Source organism: Labrus mixtus, chromosome 13 (genome assembly GCF_963584025.1).
Source record: "Labrus mixtus chromosome 13, fLabMix1.1, whole genome shotgun sequence".
Classification (NCBI taxonomy): Eukaryota; Metazoa; Chordata; class Actinopteri; order Labriformes; family Labridae; genus Labrus; species Labrus mixtus.
In genome coordinates this window covers 2,219,683-2,240,207 of record NC_083624.1, presented here as the reverse complement: position 1 = coordinate 2,240,207, position 20,525 = coordinate 2,219,683, and the positions used below count along the sequence as shown (strand labels likewise).

Here is a 20,525-nt window from a genome sequence, read left to right as displayed (position 1 = left end):
TTATTCAGTCATCCTGGTAGGAAGGGCTGGCAAAGTTGCATACCTTAACTAGTCTCCAACAGGTGGAGTGAAAAGGTAGATTGAGGAAAGTCAAACTTTTATCTTCAGGCTCCACCACTCTACACCACCTCTACACCACCAATTTCAACCATACTGGAGATTGAACCGGATGCCTTTAAGGGATGTGAACTGTTATACCTAAGTTTATGTGAAATTAAAACAAAAAGTTCTGCACAAGAAAGACGTGTGGAATCACAACTTGTTAAGGAACAGACTGAAATAAATACAGAGCTTCCTCTTTCGCCTATAAAAGTAAACCAGATCATCCACAAGAAGGTTAATCTTTTTCTATTATCTATTCTTTATTGTATTTTTCAATGACTGAAATGTCTTGCTTTGTCCAAAGGGAGTGCCAAGATGTACATGATATGAAAGTTCCTTACAGGAGCTTTAAATACTTGAAGATGAATCTACTTCAGGCAAAAAAGACATAGTGATGTTAAATCTGATTATTTACTCTTCTGTTTGCTTCTGACTTAATTTGTTGCTCTCATCACCAAAAGTGTTTTAGGTGATCCAAATAGGTCAGTTGTTCAGTGCATGCTGTCTGATGCATCCTTTCCTTGTTGGAAATACACCAAATTTTGTCAGAGATTTGTTGGCAGGATGTGAAATGGGAACATCGTCCTCCTATGCCACAGCCAGAAACAGAGACGGAGTTGAATGGGTGTGGGGAACACATTTCCCCTGACTTCATCAAAACAAATACTTATATTTTTTAACAGTCAGTTACTTTAATGTTAGATGTAGATATGATTCATGGGGACAGGGAGGGTAAATATATCATGATGTTTTATCGTCAAACTTAATGCCACCACTGCATAAATTTGGGCCCCAGTCAGAGAAGTCTGAACGAGTTTGTTTTACTTTGGCCAGCATCAGGACAGATGTTTCTGTTTGTGGGACAGAGGGTTCTTTTGATCGGACAGAGGGGGCAACTAGTGAAGGACAGAGACTCAACTCTGACCCCCCCCCCCCCCCCCCCCCCCACGAAGGTCAAGTAATTATTATTATTATTTATTTTTTTTAATTTATAGATTTAATTTAAAGATTTATTTTTGGGCTTTTTGTGCCTTTATTGCAGAAATAGGATAGTGTATAGAGTCGGAAATCAGGGAAATAAGTCATTTAAGGATACCTTTCTGATAGAAAAGGACATCTGTCATTAAAAGTAACACATGAACACCAAGATTCCTTCAAGTGTTTGTGTCACCGTGTCAGCATGTCGGCATGTCCCCACCCCCCCAACGCTGTAAACCTAGGGGAAACACTGCTGACCCAGGTAAAAGACAGACAATTTATCAAGGATACATCGTCTTTCCTACTAGTGCTGAAAGCTCCCACCTACTCCGATTGTCTGCATATTATCTTAAAAGCACCAACAGACTGTTTACTGTTGGACTCACTGCAGTCAGCAGTTTTTGTTTATTTTTGTTCGTGCACCGGGTTAGTTACCTCTCAGAGTTGGACCAGCTCTGAGATGCTGAGCCAATCAGCTCGGCAGATGTCAAGAATGTTCCAGAGATAAGAATTACATAAAAGGCAGAACTTTGAAAGACATAGCAAAAAAATGTTTTTTACTATCTTTTTTCAACATTAAAACAGAGAACATTGTACAGAATGTATTTAAATGGGTCCTAAACTTCATTAAATGGCAGAGTTGTCTTTAAACCCCCCTCATTTGACTGTAACCAACATTATCTCCCAGCCACCAGCTATTTGTTTTACCTCATTGAAGAACGAAATGAAACCAGGCAACTTCTAACAGCATACATTTGCCACGGATATATTTGATGCTATAATGAATCACATCCATCCAAGATTAATAATGTGTCACCAGATGTTAACATTAGCCAACTGCAGAGTCCACAATTAAAATCAATATTGCTTTAATAGCTGCTGCATTCAAAACTAAGTGCTTTTGCATGACAACTACGTGATGAAGAATGCAGTGATGTGGACCTGTCCGAGGCGCATGAGGAACACATCTATTGATTGGATTTGTATGGTGAAATGCGAGCGCTCTAAATTCTCTGAGACTCTGCTGTCCAAGGACTCACTCTCCTGGTAGCTGGGCCGAGCAGTGGGATGATAGGGGAGAGCTCTCTGGTGCACATTACACATCGTGGGCGTCCTTGATAATCAGTACACCCGCACATTGTCCCCTCCTCCTCCTCCTCCTCTGGTACCCAACGTGTCTTTGTGCGAATCAACCGGACTACAATATAAAACGCTTGAGCAGCAGCTACCAGGTTACCTTTTTGCCCAGCGCCGCTGTCTGCACAGGCCTCTCCTGGCCCAGAAGACTGTTCACCATGAAGCTGCTTGCACACATCCTTTGCCTCAGCCTCGGCCTCGCTCTAGCATGGGCTGATGCGTAAGTAGTCTTTCACTTAACCTTAAGAATAACACATATAGAATGTATAAAGTTTGTAAAGTTCATTTTAATGCCTTAAACAGCTGTTGGTTTGACTTTTTTCAGTAAAAACATGGATATGATATGCTAATTTTTTTGTAAACTCATAAATAATGATTGTTTTGATAACACTTTTTGAACATTACTAAGATTTTTAAAGTTTTTTTTTCATGAATTCCATCTGAAATCTTTAATGTGAAGCATCTTTCACTTTACAAAAGGAGCAGAAGATCTAACATAAGAATTATTTTTCTTTTTCTGTCCTTTTTATCAGGCCTGAAGAACTTGTACTTGAACATGTAATATGTGAGTAAAAGAAAAGCTTCCACAGCAAAATTGACACTGTAGGTTTGACATCTTTTCATTGCTACATTTTTCATTTTTAATGTTCAAACTTTGTTCACATTTTGAAGTTGTCCTTGACCGTTGTCAAGGCCTGGAGATGGATGCTGTTGCAGTCAATGAGGAAGGAATCCCATACTTTTTCAAAAGTAGGAGGAGGATGTTGCTTCCTGTGTGTTACTTTCTGTAAAACCTCAACCTTCACATTACTTTTAACTCTGAAATTGTAGAAGAAAACGGCATTACTCAGTCTAAAGGATGTCTCCTGTGTTTCTGTCCAGGTGACCATCTGTTCAAGGGCTTCCATGGCAAAGCAGAGCTCTCCAATGAGTCCTTCACTGAGCTGGATGACCATCACCACCTGGGCCATGTCGACGCCGCTTTCCGCATGCACTATGAGGACAACCTCGCCGACCACGACCACATGTTCTTCTTCTTGGTACGGTCCAGTTCTTCAGCTTTTATAGTGGGACTTAATTGATTTTTTCAAACTACTCTTTGGTCAATCACTTTTTCTGCAATTTGGTAAATCAGTTTGAACTGCAATTGAATTTGTCTGAAAGGTGCTATATAAATAAAGTTTGATTGATTTATTTATCTTAACACAGGACCACAAGGTGTTCAGCTATTACCAACACAAGCTGGAGGAAGGATACCCCAAGAACATCTCTGAGGTGTTCCCTGGTATTCCCGATCACCTGGACGCTGCCGTGGAGTGTCCCAAACCAGAGTGTGATGAAGATTCTGTCATCTTCTTCAAGGGTTAGTGTCCACTTATAACCTGCATGTTTTCATTCAAATACCAAAATCACTTGAAGCACATATAAACCGATTTCTTACCAGTTTTGGCTCTTAAAATAAATCAGATCAGTTTCAAGGTTCGGCAGGAATCTTAAAGATCCTCTTCTTCATGGCGACTCTAAAACTTTATCCTGTGATCAGAATCATCATTTTAATTGTATTTCTCATACCCTCACAGGTCTATTTTAGTTTCTTAAGCCATCCCAGAATGACTTCAAATGACATCTTGTGTGGCTTTTTTCTGCAGGAGACGACATCTACCACTACGTACCATGAAAGAGTTCAAGACCATGCCCAACTGCACATCTGCCTTCCGCTTCATGGAGCACTATTACTGCTTCCACGGACACATGTTCTCCAAGTTTGACCCAAAGACTGGAGACTTGCACGGAAAATACCCCAAAGAGGCCCGTGGCTACTTCATGAGATGCTCCGAGTTCAGTAAGTGAAGAATATATTCTTTATTAAAGACGATAATAGTTGTTTTAAATCATTACAAAAATCCCAATCAACTTGATGTCAGATAAGGAGATTACAAAAACTGATGAGACTAAGTTTTCCTATTCAACCTCTCTCTTTATTGGGTCCTTTCCTTCCTCCAGTAAATATAAGAATCATTTTGTTTGTCAAAGCTTAACCTTACATCCTCCTGAACTTAACAAAATAAAAGTCTTTATTTGCTGTGAAGAGAATTGAGAAAGTGTTCAAAGAGAGATTTCAGTGTACCTCCCAATCCTCCCATTATCTCCCATTGCTAATAACTCTGAAAACGTCCAATGATTATCTTTAAAGAGAATCTGTCTTTGGCTGTAGAGCGATCAGCAGATTTCACTGCAGATATTTCCCCAGCACATTCAAATGGAGTTAAAAGTAAACTCAGAATCCTCTGTGTTTCCAGGAACAGTCTATTTTGTTTTAGAAGCATATTTGAAGTGTTTTTGTGTAAATAAAATATAAAAGAAGGAAAAAATACTCACGTTTGGACGCATTGACCAAGCTGATAATGTATGTTTTAAATGAACACTACGCTTGCTTGTTTAGGTGACGAGAGCGACCACGTTGAGAGGGAGCGCTGCAGCCGTGTTCACCTGGATGCAATAACCGCTGACGACGCTGGAAACATGTATGCCTTCAGAGGTAAGATCTAACGTGAGGCAACAAGTTTGAACAACTTCTCAATGAACAGCGAGTTGAACAAGTAGTTGATTCAAAACCTCTCCGCTTGTGAAGGGACAAACTAATGAGATTTACTTAATTATTGCTTTAGACGTGCAAGTAGTCACATTTATTGAACTTTTTGACAGCGCTTTGATTAACATTTTCTTGGGTCCATTTTGAGGCCTTACTGTCTTAGGTTGTTTAATTAGTGTGTAAAAAAAACGTTGTCCTAACTACATAGCCAGACAAAAAAAAATGTTGACTGATTTTTTTGTCAAACCCTTGACCTCACTGTGTTAATTTTACAATCACAATGTTTCTACCTGCATTAAGTGATTCGTTTGTCTTAAAGGCCATCACTTCCTCCGTAAAGATGAGGGCAATGACACACCGAAGGCTGACACCATCGAGAGCGCTTTCAAGGAGCTGCGCAGCGAGGTGGACGCTGTTTTCTCTTATGAGAATCACTTATACATGATCAAGGTAAAACTACACAGTTAAACACACGCATGCATAATATTGCTCTTATCATCAAGGTTTAAACACATAGTTATTTTCTTCCCCCTTCAGGATGAACACGTTTTTGTTTACAAAGTGGGCGAGCCCCCACACTCGCCTGGACGGTTACCCCAAGCCTGTGAAGGAGGAGCTGGGCGTCGAAGGTCCCGTTGATGCCGCCTTTATCTGCGAGGGTGACACTGCTTACATCATCAAAGGTGAAGACACATCATCTGTCATGATACACAAGGCTTAGTAATCCATAGCACTAGCCTCATGCATTATAGACACTTAATTGGAAATGATGTCATATTTGTATGAATTTGCATGTGGACATTGTTTTTCATAATTTGATCACTACTTGTGAACAGATTACCATGAACTTGTGCACAAGCCTTCAAGGTCCTCTACCCTACAAACTTTCATACTCTTCTGGCTCTTTATTTAATACGACAGTGAGGTCAAGTTCTTTTTACTATAGACACGAGTACAAAGGTTGGATGTACCCTCTGGGTCTGACAAGTGAAGCCAAGTGCCTTGAACCTACATTCTTTATAATAGCCAGCAGGGGGCGACAACTTCAAGACTACTTTAATAAAGCATGAAGTTTATTTTGAGAAATTTTAGAAAGATGATGAAGTATGGTGTACCACAGAGAATCCTACACACATTATTTTGGACATTTTTTTGATTTAAAGATTGATCAGGTTATTGTCATCTTATCTTAAGATTAATCAATAACAATGTCAAGCATTTGTTGCCTCCCTGCATGTAACCATTGGTTCTAAAATGTGTCACTTTTCAACCTGACCTAAATTTCTTATGACATGCAAATCATCTAATTACCACTTGCCAGTAAACTACTTCAGTTTATTCACAAAAGACAAGGTCAAAGAGTAACTGATAGATGTTTTACATTTCTCTGCAACAAATAAATACACATATATGGTACAGGACTCTCTCTCTTCTCTTTCCTGCTCTCATCCAGGTCAGACTATGTTTGATGTGGATATGAAAGCGACCCCTCATGCTGTAACCCAGGAGCGTCCCATTTCTACCTTTAAGCCATGTGCCACGGCGGAGGAATTAAGGTTGTTGTTGGCAACCACTTCTACCACTTTGAAAGCCCCATGATGTTTCGAGTCATTCCTGAGCAGCACAAGGTCTACATGGAGCTGTTCGGCTGTGATCACTGAATGGCTTGCTCTTCAGGACTCAATCGATTGTGCAGAATGTCACATACAATGCTGTGAAACATCAAAAAAAACAAAATCACCAGCAACATCATGCAGGATGCCCCAAAAACAAGTCCCTAAGCTTTTGTTTCCTTTCATGCCACATCTATTTTCTTACTTTTACTTTTCATTAATTTTGTACTGTGCAGTTGTGAATAAAGAGGAGAGGCAACACACAACAGAGAGTCTGTTTGGTCCGGCTTGGTCTTAGCAGAACTCTCTCATTTGCCTTGAATAATACAGAAAATGATAGTTTGACACAGTTACCTGAGTTAGGATGAGATAAGAGGTTAAACTAATTTGGTCCCCCATTAGCAGCAGTTAGCAAAATGACAAAATAAAAGAGGCAATACAAAAAACTGAGATGGCTATTAGTAATATATTCATCAAAATACAATTGATCAAATAAAGTTAAAACAATGTGACTTAGTTATTTTCAGATCTGTTGTGTTTACAGAACTATGCAAGTTTAGGCTCAAATATGTGTAAAAGTATGTTGAATAATATATTGCAGGTAGTGGAATAACTGCAAATGTTAATTTTCAGACACATGTCCCCTAAATACAGAAAAAGCTTTATTCAAATCATTTGTGGAACGTTAATGATTCATGCATCACTGAAAATGTTGTGATTCATACACTCCCTGTTTTCTCTTTAACTGGTCTTGTAGGTTATATTAGCAATTAAGTGGCATATCTTACTGATCCATCAATCTTTATTATCCAGTTCCTTTAAGGATTAATGACACCTCTTTCATAACGTCAGTACAATCACAGGTTCTAGCCTCTGACCAGCAGAGGGCACAAGAGTTCCACGTCATGAACCAGGCTTCGATGACGGCTTTACAGCCAAACGTTCGGATAAGGCAGCGTGCAGGTGTGAAATCATGTCGCACCACTGAGACAGATATTTGAGTTAACTACAGGGAGCTTTTGGTTTTAGCCTGAAACCTGGACGATGTCAATGCTTCCTCATTTGACCCTCCACACATCCACTGTAGCTGACGGAAACCTGCAGTTTACCCTCCAGTGATTAGACTCTGCAATTGAAACAATGACTTTCTATGTAAACTCCCACACATGCCAGTTGTTGAGTTTTTAGACCATTTTCTAGGATAAGATTTGCTCGTAAATTGATTTCCATTTTTATATCCAGATGATAAAAATGTACAAAGATGCAGACATTTCTAGTCAATGTTGTGCTTTGCCTCTGGTCACTTCCTGTCAGCACCTGTGTGTCCAATCCGACTCAAAGCTGATCGTTTGCTCTTACTGACATTGTTCCCTTTTTTCTAGATCCTTGCTTGTGTTGTTCTTACTCTCTGATGTACGTCGCTTTGGATGAAAGCGTCTGCTCAGTGAATTGTAGAATTGTAGAATAATGGGGTTGCCGATCAAAAATGTAAAGATTTTTTTAAATTACTCTTGATAGTTTTTTTTTTCTTTTAGTACTCAGGCCTAAACAATGTGGCTGTAAAAGTCGACCTACTGCTGTCCCATAGGGGCAAAGTAGAATTCAAAAACCTGGACGACTTAAATTGGACGTGTTTTGAAGTCTAAAGGACTAAAAGATTCCAGTTATGTTGCAACTAATCGAGTACACCGCCTTTGCTAGCATCTGCTTAACAGGCTGTAAATGCTTGCAACGTCATTGTTGTGGTCAATCACAGTAAATCAAAGTCTATCAACTGAATTGCACAGATTGTTACTCTGAATGTCAGGTACAGTTTTTTTTCCAGTTCATGTCAAATATAAAGTTTGATATCAATGAAACATCAGAGAATCACATGAGGTCTAGTCTGAAGTCCTTGTTTTTGTGATGGAAGTCCGACTTCACGAGTATGCTCTGTTGCTCTGCTTTTATAGTTACTGATTTTAGACCCCCCCAATGTATTTATTCTTCATGAAAAAGCTGGTCTGAAGTCTTTCATTCGTTACACAGAAGACATTTTAATTTAAAATAAATCTTACAATAACAGAAGGGCTCTTTGATTTTAAATAACCCAGGCTCTGCATTGATTTTTCGTCCTCAGTGACCTGCTGTTCATCATCATGCAGCTCTAAACTGAGGCAATGTGGTGATGTCAGCTTCATGAGTCTCTGGTAAAACAGCACGCTTCATCGGATCACACAATCCCTGACTTCACCCCACTGCCTGCCGGGATGACAAAAGAGGCCGAAACACTGAGGCCCTTCAGCAGAACTGATATGATGCCACAGTCCCCGACAGAGGCTGCCAGCCCAACGACACACACATCAAAGCTGTGTAATGTTGCTAATGAGACAAACATGTGTCCAGACAGAGAGTGTATCATAAGAACTCTTATTTCTTATCCTTCAGTTTGCATCTGGATTATATTTTTTTTATCATAAGCAGGCAGTGGTGCCACTTTCATTTTCATAAAACACCAGATGAAGTAAGAATGTGGTTCACTTGGTCTAAAAGTTGCACCATTGCAGCAAAGAGTGCACAATAAATAGATGTCTAAATGACAGAGATGAAAATACAGACAGTTGCCATGTTCTTTAGGAACATAAAGCTAAAAATGAATGTAGTTTGTTTATTCTAATACATGTTCAACAGCACCGCAAACATAAATTTAACAAAATGTCATCTATAACATGCTTTGAGGATTCACAAAGAACATATCACAAAATCCAGAATTGATCACAATAAATGAAAAAAAACAAGCAATAACTTACCACTCAACATGTGTACATGTGACCTTGTTAAATGGATGCCTGAGTATTATATTCATACTTTACCCTCACATTAATCGGTGCCAATTCAGTGTGAAAAAAAGTTTTTGGTATTTATTTGGATTCAGGAGTGACGTGTGACAAACAGGTATTGTGAACAGCAGATAGACTTGGAAACGTTGAGATATTGTTTTTTACGAGTTTTGCATTTTTATATATCACACTTCACATCATAAGTGCAATACTGAACAATGCCAAAGCACATTTAATATTTTTCTCCTATCGTTCAGGACTCTAAACTTAGAGTTGGTTCAATACGGCACTACAACAGATTTTGTAGTGCTGTATTGATTTAAACCTTCATGAAGGCTGGATTTACTGCAGGACAGTTTTATGAGACTTCATTTAATCTCAGCTTGGGGAAACTGATGAACAGGAAATCAGGCATACTTTATAGCAATATCTTTAATTTACATCAATATCTAAGAACACATGAAAAAAAACAGCAATTAATCAGAATTCTGTTCATTTAAAATAAATAGCATTTATTTATTTTCTCTCGGACTACAATCCTTTTTTATATTTAATTTATGTATCAATATATCGTGATACTCATGGACCTTTTAGTGTTTTTATCCACAGCTGTTATCTTGATATGTTTTATTGCATATCGTATGATTTTGTTGTTTGCACCAAACAGACTCTAATTTTGTTGTATGCTGAGCTTACAATGACAATAAAAATATTCAGACTGATAAAAATCAAAACTTGCTGCCACCTACATTATTCGGGTGATGGAAACACGCCTATGTGGAAACTGACCAGTGAATTTATAAATTAAAACGTGTTCGGCCAGCTGGTGTTTGATAAAAGACAGACAGTAGCTCAGTATAAAAAATAAAGCACAATCTTTTGAAGTTTTAACCATTAAATCTGAACACTTCTGGGGCGGCGGTGGCATAGTGGTTAGTGCGCGTGCCCCATGTACGGAGGCTGCAGTCCTCCAGGATGCAGACCAGGTTTGAATCCGACCCGTGGCTTCTGTCCCGCGTGTCATTGCCCACTCTCTCCCTCCCTGGTTTCTGACTCTATCCACTGTCCTATCTCACTAAGAAAGGCATACAGAATTAAACCCAAATAAAACCTTAAAAAAATAAAAACAATAATATGTATAGAGTATTCAGAGCAGATGTCTCTTGTAATACAACAAGTTAATATAAGATAGGCCACCTATTATAACACTAAGGTATACTGAGCTCAGTTATTAACACATGCACATAACCACACTTTCTCCCTTTTTGGCAAGCCAAGTCTTCTTTTTTAGTTTGGATTTTAGAATAAAATGTACAGTACAGTATGCTTATGAGTGTCTGTGTGTGTGTGTGTGTGTGTGTGTGTTGTCTCTTTGCTGTTTGTTATGCTGCTTAATTAACTGGACTGGGAGGGTTGACGGACATCTGCTCTCAGCCTGTCGTTTAGGGTAGCTTGACCCCCAGAAAGTGTGTGTGTGTGTGTGTGTGTGTGTGTGTGTGTGTGTGGAACAAGCAGGTATGGACATTGGCCAAGACTGTGCCAGATAAATGTTGGATCTCATGACCAGATGGTGCCAGCTAGCGTCCCCTCTGTAGACTGGTGACCGCTAAAAACACTCCCTCAGATGTAACCCTGGTGCCCTGCATCAAACTGTCAGAGAGAGCAGAGAAGCAGGCTGGTGAAGAAAGACACTCAAAGGACCAAAACACACACACACACATGCCTACACAACAAAATCATACAGATGAAGTTTAGGGGAAAGGCGTTAGGTTAGTGTTCTTAAGTTTGTTTGCACATCAATAGTTTGGGCGTGTATGTTTATTGTGGTACAGACGTGGCTTGTTAATCAAAAAAAAAATGATTGATGATAACGGAAAATTTAAGTTAGTTGAAGTTGAAGTTGGCATAAACACCAGGCATGATCAGTCAATTAACTAGAACTTAATAACAGCCTTTAAAATCCGTCCAATAAAAAAAAGAACATTTCTTTCCTCAACTTTGTTCTTTCTCTTTTCTCATTGATGTCCCCAACTTCTCCTCTTCACTCCCTCTATTCTCTTGTGTTGCTGTTACCTCATTCTCTCCCATTTCCTCTTCACCTTCCTTTCCCTCTCTCCTCCCTCCTTCATCAGTCCAAGTTAAAACTTTTCTCTGCCCCTCTGTCTCTTAATCTGCTTCTCTCTGCAGTTGGCAGTGTGCCTGGGTTTTGCTCTGCTGCTGTTTAGCTGCCTTGCTGTGAGCAGTCTCTCTCTCTCCCTCCTTAAAGTTGCCACCACCTCCACTTCCTCTCCTACCTCCTCCTCCTCCTCCTCCTCCTCCTCCTCCTCCTCCTCCTCCTCAGCAGTGTCTTGTGGGTTGGGTTGTGCTGTCATCCCTGGCTGGTCCTGCCAAGCTGCCCGTCCTGGTCAGAGGGGAGACTGGGGCAAACGGTCGGGCCGTCGTTGAGGGTCCGGCCGACCTCCCACCACTGAGCGGCGGACCCCCTCAACAGATTGAGCCTCCAGCTGGCCGGCACGGGGCCCACCACGGCCCCATGCTGAGGGCACACATGCCACAAAGCACGAATTCCCACTTGCACACAAACACACAGACACACTTAACATGTGCATGTATGGATGTACATGACTGCCTGCATGTAGACACAAACACCAAACTGCAGTGCGCTCACTCATTCACTGAAGTTTAAAGAAATCTCAAATGTTCAACTGTCAAACTTGACACAAACTGAAAGAATATTTCAGCTCTATTAACATTTGAGTCAACTAGTTTAACCCCTTCAAGGACACACACAATATTTTATGAGCTTATAATTTCAGTGAAAAATAACTGAAATAAGACTTTTGTTATCTTACTGATGATCATGATGCTTTTTTGAAAAATAAATAAACAGGAAACTATTCAATGCAAATGTTGTAAAATCTTTGAGTAATCTTTTTAAATAATCATGATCTCAAAATCAATCAACAATAATCGTGATAGTGTTTTTGCAATAATCGAGCAGCCCTCTTTTGAGTGTTCACATTTCACTGAACTTCTCTTTAAACAAACAGATAATACATATAATACATGTTGTCTTCCTATAACTGTGGCACCGTGTTTTTCCACACAGTATGTGAAAAACAAAGTAAGATAAAAATCAAATTCCAAAAGTGTAAAAGCAAAAACAGTGAAGAGAAACAAACAGACAGAAGTTTTGAACTATATGTTGATTGATTGGTTGAAGATTGGTTTGTAAAAATTTCCTCCAAACTTTGGTTATTGTTGATTTTTGCTGGTCTGTAGCTGCATGATTTAAGTTCACAAATGTGCAGAAAAACAGTGGGAAATGAGAATGACTGAAGGACAGTGACGTAGTGTCGACAGTCTGAGTGATGAAAGCCTCAGCAGTGTGTGTTCATTCTCTTGTTACTGTACTACTCTGTTGTTATTCATATAAGTTAGGAGCCTATCGTACCAACCCCTCCACCCGTTCACACTTGATTCCCAGTTTGCTTTTGTGGAGCCAGGTAAAATCTTCATTAGCTACACTTGCACAGTGAGGTTTCCTGCCTGCCAAGGTCCTCAGGCCCCCAGGCACCGGAGCAGAGGCCTCCAGGGGCCACAGGAGCCAGGCTGCACACTGTCGGTCTGCAGTCTGTTCTCCAGTTGTGACAGCGAACGCATCCTTATGATGACAATTAGTGGCTGTTAGAGAGCACAGATGAGCAGGGGAGGTAGGAGGGAGGGAGAGGGTGAGAGAGAGGGGAGCAAGAAGAGAAGGGAAAGAAAATGTGGGGGAGGGGGGGGGGGGGCAGGTGGTACAAAAAGCAGGACACAATTAACAAACATGGGAAAAATACCCGCTAATGAGGACAGGCGAAGCTCAGGGGACAAGGTGAGACGGAGGGGTGAGGGAGGGGAGGAGGGATTATGACTTTAACTCTACAACAGGGGAGCAGGAGGGAGGAAGAGGGGGAGGCAGAGCAGGAGATACTTTGTGACAACAAAAGTGTGAGGTTGACAGAATAAGAAAGGGCATTCATTCTTCTTTAAGGGTGGTCTGCTCAGTGTCAGGTAACTGAGACCTGATCCAGGACCTGAGCTGGGCTTGATCCAAATTTATATTTAGTCTCACTGTTTGTTTGATAGAGTGTAGTGGTGCAGGCGTTAGGTGTAGGTGTGAATATGAATAATTTTTTACATGTTTTTGACCAGACATTGTGAGTGTGTCCTCATCACCAAAAAATAATATGTTGCCTTTCGTATTCTGGGACGTAGGATTTATGAAGGACACTTGAGATTGTCCTCCAAAAAGAATGTCCGTCCGTTGACACAAACCACATAATTTAATTTTGAAGAACTGTAAGAACAATAACAGAGCTTCAAATATGTGGGTTTAGTTTCTACACTTCTGTTTTAGTTCAGGTCCAAAGTTTTGCATTTTAAGATCAATTTGAAGATTTGATTCTAAGACTTATAAATACTTTATTGATCCTTTTTTCAAATTAGTGATGTGCATTTCAAGGATAATTACTATTCAATAGGAATTATTTGTTTTTAATTTGAATAACCCCCCAACACACCCACACCCACACACACACACACACACACACACACACACAAACATACCTAGCCAGATCAAACTTGGTGCTCACTTTGGTCTTATCAAACACATCAAGGGCGATTGTCATCGGATTTGGTGTCTTTGCGTCAGACAGACGACTTCATGGCTGTAATTTTATTCTGAAGGCTGAAACCCCGCTCTGCTGACACCTCAGCCAGAGTTTTGTAGTCAGGAAACATTTCTCCCAGATGTCAGCATGACTCTGAATGTGGGATTTCTGGACCCTGCCAGCACTGACTTCAGCGGGAGGAACTCCTGCAGCATGTCGTCCTGCTGCACCAGATGGGCGGCTTCAGCGTGCGACCAACCCATAGTGTTCACAGACGCGCCCCAAGACCTCCAGCCCATAGCTCGTCAGCGCACTGTCAGCACCTGGATAGCAAAAGGCGTTGAGTAACCTATGGTGTCCAAGTCAGCGATAATGGCCACATGCTCTTTTTTTGATGGATTTAATCACCTCACTTTGCGCGCAAAATGAAAAAAGGTTTAGTGCGTTTGACTGCGAGAGTGTTATGAAACACAATTGCCCTCCTATCCGTAATCGGTCCAAATGACAGACGACCTTTGGATGTTTCCATCATTGTTCAAAAACTTTTGCCAGACATAAAATATTCGGTTAACCTCTGGCTGAGATGTGAATATGCGACTCAACGTTTCCGGGGGAAGGCTTTCCTGAAATTTCTAGAAATGATCAGGAGTGCATGTGTGGAAACGGCTTTAGTTTCTCTTAACATCTGCTGTTGTCCCCGTTTGCTCAGATTCTTCTGCTGACTTTACCTCCAATCTCAGTGGGCGTCTGACCTGCGAAGAACTTTTTACATCCTGGGGAATCATAATGTTCATTTCTGAGACCGACGCTCCGGATCAATTAAAGAATGAGTGAAGAAGCATCAACCTTGTATCATTACCTGGTAGACCAGGTGTAATGGAGATGTTAGTCCCGGCTGTGCTGAGTACTCAAGTCAAACCAGTCAAAGCCCATAGCACATGACCTATCGCTGAACACATCAAACCGTTCTGACAAGAGGAGGAGGAGGTGTACCCTGTGGTCAGAGAATGGACTCTGGAGCTGCTTAGGGCAGAACAAACAGAACACCAGGATTCAATCTAGGTTGTTTTATGTCTCAAATGACTCTGTAACTCCACCTTTATTGACCCACTCTGTGGCTGGTAGGATCCGCAAATTCCCCTGACACTGCACCAAAAACAGCCGCATTTGGCTGGTAGCAGGTGGCTAATTTCTAACCCTCTACACAGAATGGTACATCTTTTTCCCATTTATGCAAGTCGGTTTAGCAATGTGTAACATTAGTCTATTACTGATTAGTATGAAAGCATAGCTAGAAAACCAAACTGCAGACTGTTGTGTTGTAACTTGTAGTGATTTGCTATCGAGCTAAAAAAACAAAAACAAAGATGCGATAGCGCTCGTTGTTTTAATATCTTTGTAGCATCAGGGGGCCCGATTATGATAAGGAACCTCTGAGTTACATTGAGCCCTTCCCTTGGCCCCGCTGAATGTAAAAGCGATCTAAATCCATAATTCAGTGAAATATAGTTCTCAGTCTTTTCACATGTTTACTGCAACTTTTTGCCTGATATCTATATTGTGTTTGGAGACCAATTTGTGATTTTGCTTTAACCCCTAAAGAGTTCAAATCCACTCTCCTGGGACCATTTCTCTCAAGTTTTAATGAATCATTTAGGAGAAAAGACTGTAAACATTTTGGCCTGAGGCATCACTGGTGTCATTAAGAGACACTTGTTTATGTAGGAAAGATGGTTGTTACTTAGATTGTTAGAGGGACAATTAGCACAACCCTAAAAACACAACAGGGTGAAAACGCAAGTAACAATTATATAAGCCACAACCCATCAAACTTTCTCTGTTCCTTCCACGAAGAAGCTCTTGCTCTTGCTGGTAGGGATGGGTATTGAGAACCAGTATTTTTTGGTAATTGGTCTGAAGTACCGATAAGCTAACGGACAAAGATGCTCCAATCAAGATTTTCATGGACAGTCTGTATTATTTAAGGCTGGGCTTTCCATCTCTGTGTTGAATTGAGCAAGGCTTTGTTTTTAAGCCCTCGTTTCATTTCTTCTCTGAGACCATGTTTGCGTCATTTCAAATGTTTTGTTGTCTTGCTTTAAGGTCGCTCTGGTTAAGTGAACTGTCTTTCAATCTACTGACCTGGTTTGGCATAAAAATCCTTAAACCTATAAAGTGCAAATTCTCTACAATCCCACGGCACCATCAGATCCTGTCTTCTTCCCATGACCCACATCCAGCCTGTATGAGCCGTGCACCACAACGCACCGCATCCATTGTCTCCTGAGCAACAATGCAAGGGTTAATAACAGGCTAACCTAGCTAGACATGTAGCTAAAACAACATAACAAAAACAACAACTCACAAAGCCTCCCCTCCTAAAAACAGAAAAAGAAAAAAAACTGTGACAATGATGCCATCCAGGGAGCACAAGTCATCCATTGTTGGGGGCTGACACGCCGTATTGTGCCTGGCAGACTACATTGCCTCATAGCAGCTGGGATGTGCTGGCAGGGGAAACAGGCCTGACTGTCATCAGCTGGGGGAGATACAGTGTGATGCAAGCAGCATTACATCACATATGATCCTGCAGGCTGTAGCTTCTGCGCCGCTCAGAGTTGTTTGGAGGCCTTTGACGGGCTGTAAGAGACTCTATGGGTTCATCTGAGGACTGAAAAAACAAACCACTGGCTGTTTCAAATACTCAAAACTAAATGTAATAACCCGTGAAACTGAACACACATTTTAGTGAAGTAAACATTTTTCAGATTTAGGGGAGGAAGGTGAGTATGCACAAGAGTCACTTTGAGTGGAAATTACTTAAATAAGTATGTTATCCTCAGTTTACCTGCTAAAGATTTGATTAACTTACAGACACACTTTTTATATATTTGCATATGTTCCCAGGACTTTATGTTCTGTATCTCTGTATCCCTTTGTAGAACATTGAGGCCTTTCAACGAGTTTTATGTTCTAAGCAATGTTTTTGTCTTTTTTTCGCGTGTTCATTGCAGTTAAGTTTCAAGTTATAGCCTGCAGATGTTCAACTTCTGGAAACCTTCTCTTCAAACTTGAAGGCCGTGCAGTTTACTTGTCTTTCAACATTGACCTTTCCACAGGGGGCTGAATGTTGTTTTTTTACCATTCTCACTTTCATTTCAAAGATCCATCTGTTTTTATTCGTTTGCTGTTTTAACTGTTTAACCTGCCACAGCTAACTGTTTACTAATGAATAAAGATGTAACAATGCCTCTCAATACAATGAAAACTATATACAAATATGGACAATTTAAATCTATGAGAAAAAAATATATATTCAAGACACTCTTTTTTTTAACCAGCAGTGCTTTCTGCTTTGACATCTCCTGTTCGACAAAAGTAGCAGGTGCACATTTTGTGGTGACAAAAACACCGTCTTGTTTCAAGTGACAAAAGCAGCGTGAAGATATTCCAAGAAACTTGTGAATTCAGCAAAAAGCACAACCAACATGATGCAGCACGTAAAACTGTTCATCAAGAAGCTCGAGACACCAACAACATAGCAATAACGTACTGTATGCTGGAGAGACGATTTAAAGTCCTCCTTTCACTAACCTTTGTAAGAGCCAGATAAGTGCATTGGTGTTTTGAGGATTAGGGGCAGAGTTCACATTGATGTCATGACGCAACTTTTCATAAACGTCAATGAAAAAGTAGATTAAATGATACAAAATCTGCTGTTAAGAAAAATGTCAGTGTCTTTTAAAAGCTTCAATTTTCAATGCTTCAATACTAGAAACACAGACTGCACCTGTTTTATTTATTTTTTAAATTCCGAACTTGTGTTGAACATATATCTATTTAAGTTTAGATTAGTTTTAAATTTATATTTTAAACATTTTCATAATCCTTTTTATAAAGTAAGTAAAGTAAATATTAAACCTAAAAAATGACAGATTATTACTGATATATGTAAAGAAAAAGAAAAAAAATTGTATCATTATCGTCAGAAATGTCATGATTTGGTTTTGTATTTGAGTTTCACGTTATATCCCAGTGTTGCTTGTTTCCCTTGTGTGTTAATGTTTCCTAGTGTTGATGGTTTCCTAGTTTTGTCTTCAGTGTTTCCTGTTTTATTTTGTCATTCATTATCCTCGTGTATCTCTGTGTTCTAGTGTGTTTTGTTAGATTCTTGAGTTCTGTGTGTCTTTAGTGTTTCATGATTTAGTTTGTAGTTGTCCTCAGTGTTTCTTGTATTTTATTCCTGCCTCTGTGTGTTTCCCAGTGTGATTGCCCTGATTGTCTTCACCTGTGTCTTGTTAGTCTCACCTGTGTTTGATTACCCTATGTCTATTTAGTCTCTGTGTTTCTTCCCCTCTGTGTCAGTTCATCGTCGTTTGTTGGTGTCGTTTGTTGTTTCCTATGTCCTATGTCCTATGTCCTATGTCCTATGTCCTATGCCCTATGCCCTATGCCAGACCTCTGCTTACCTGTGTTTCAAGTATTTTTTTTTAAGTGATTTTGACTTCTAGTTTTTGGCTTTTGAAGTAAGTTTTTGTTTTGCCTTTGGCCTTTTTGTTTATTAAATATATTTAGTTAATTCTGCATGTGGGTCCAGTTCCTTGTTTTTCCCCTGAACGTGACAAGAAAATCTAAATAAAAGAAACATAATTATTCTTAAATTGACTTCAATTTTATTTCTATATAAAAAATCTGAAAACCTTGTCAAATGTTACAAGTTGAACCTAGTATCATGTCATGGATTGTATCGTGAGTTAAGTTTATTTTTACATCCCTGTCAGTGCACACTGCAATAACTCCATAATACATACGTCATTTCTTCAAACAAATGCAATTGTGTTGAATTGACTTTGGGTAACTGTTCTGTAACTGTTGGCTTCATAAGAATGAACCAAAAATAATAAACTTACAACTTAAACTCAGCATGTTGCATATAGTAATCCAAGTAATGAAACACAAACACCAAAAGATTGTAAAAAAAAAACTAACTTCCCTGTACACCTTTACAAACCTACTCTTTGTGTTTGTGTTACTTATACTGGTTACAAATCTCGTAAAATCCACAGATTTGAATGTCTACAAGTCGCAATGCAATTAAAATAATGTTTCCACATTATCTGTATGCAAACAAAATTATCTGCAGGGCTGCTCTGTGAGATTTAAACGGATAGAAATGTTGACCTAATCACTTCCCTAACCCACACACACACACACAGACACAAACATGCACAGATGCACACAGACACACACTTTTCTCAGGCAGGTCCTAATTGCCTATAAATGTCAGTTTGAGTCAGTGTGCGATTGTCTTGTGCTAAATTAACTGGTGGGACTGGCACCTCCTCATTAGACGAGAGATACACGACACACAGTGGTCAACACTGCTGGCTCACACCCTGAACTCCCCCGAGATTTTATCAAAGACAATAAAAGGGCTGTGTGTGTGTCTGTGTGTGTGTGTGTGTGTGTGTGTGTGTGTGTGTGTGTGTGTGTGTGTGTGTGTGTGTGTGTGTGCATATGTCTGTGTGTGCGTATACATTCTGTATTCATGTGTCCGTGCTCGTGTGTGCATCTGAGTCCTCCTGAGGGAAATTAGTCGTCTCTACCCGGCTCTGTCTCCAGGTCCATCCCCGATGTTTCTCCCTCTGCCAGGACCCTCCCTCTCCCATTGGGACTCACTGCGGCTAATTGCTAAATACACTAGCTGTTGTTTCAGATGTTGGCAACAGTCTCTGTAGAAATGACTGCCGTTCTGCCTAATTGGGAAACAATATCAAGACATGGCTTTCTATAGTTTTTATGTGCTGTCTTTTACAGAACAAGAGCGGATCTGTCAGATACAATTTAAGATGATCATAGAAACTGAACTTTGTCTCAATTACAAAGCTCCAGGTCTCGGACAGTAGGTTATGTTTGTTTTTTTGTCCCAGCTGTGGGACTGATTTTGTGAAATGATTTGATGAAAAATATCCTAACGTTTTTTTCAAAATAATCTTGTGGTATTTGGTAAAAAGTTCAGCCATGACCTAAAGAGCAAGTGATACATGTTGATCTGCATCCAAGTACAGAAACCAGTTTGTTTGTTTTTTCTAATGAACAATTTTGCTAAGTTTAAAGGTTCAGTCCACGTCACAGCTGAAAGCACAAACTCAGGGGCTGACAAAAAAAATAATAACAGTCTTGAAATTGCTCTCTCCAAATCCAACAGGACTTTTAAACATGGTGTGTTTTTTGTTAGTCCCATTTTTACCGCTGTCGAACGGGTCGGGAAGTGAAGATTCTTTTGACCAATCAAAAGAAAAATCAAAATCTAGCTCCAACCTCTAGGGTCGGATCCGTACAATTTGCACCCCAATAGAAGGGTACCAAAAATGTAGCACGGTATGGAGCAGTTAATTTGGTACCATTCCCAACTTTTGACAGTGGAAACGCCAATAAATGTGTACCGAAGTGAACCGGACCGCTTGGTGGAAACTGTGCTTAACACTACACCAAGTAATCAAGAATTGTGTGTTGGGTCTGTCAATAATAATGAACAATTACTGTGCATGCACAAATGCACATTTAGATAATAATTCAAATAAGTTCTTGTAGTTTTAAACAAGAATTGTATTTATTATAAGGAAGCATT

At 39.9% G+C, this 20,525-nt stretch overlaps 1 protein-coding gene across 1 annotated transcript; it reads left to right on the top strand.

The window, feature by feature from the left end:
* Window positions 1-2,289: 2,289 nt before the first annotated feature.
* hpxa (hemopexin a) lies at window positions 2,290-6,625 on the top strand. Its single transcript, XM_061053121.1, is given in 13 exon segments — window positions 2,290-2,437; window positions 2,751-2,782; window positions 2,890-2,967; window positions 3,100-3,257; window positions 3,427-3,580; window positions 3,867-3,884; window positions 3,887-4,060; window positions 4,661-4,756; window positions 5,130-5,260; window positions 5,348-5,380; window positions 5,382-5,493; window positions 6,264-6,338; window positions 6,341-6,625. Coding segments are annotated over 13 exon segments (1,254 nt in total). The 5' UTR covers window positions 2,290-2,375; the 3' UTR covers window positions 6,472-6,625.
* Window positions 6,626-20,525: the final 13,900 nt, after the last annotated feature.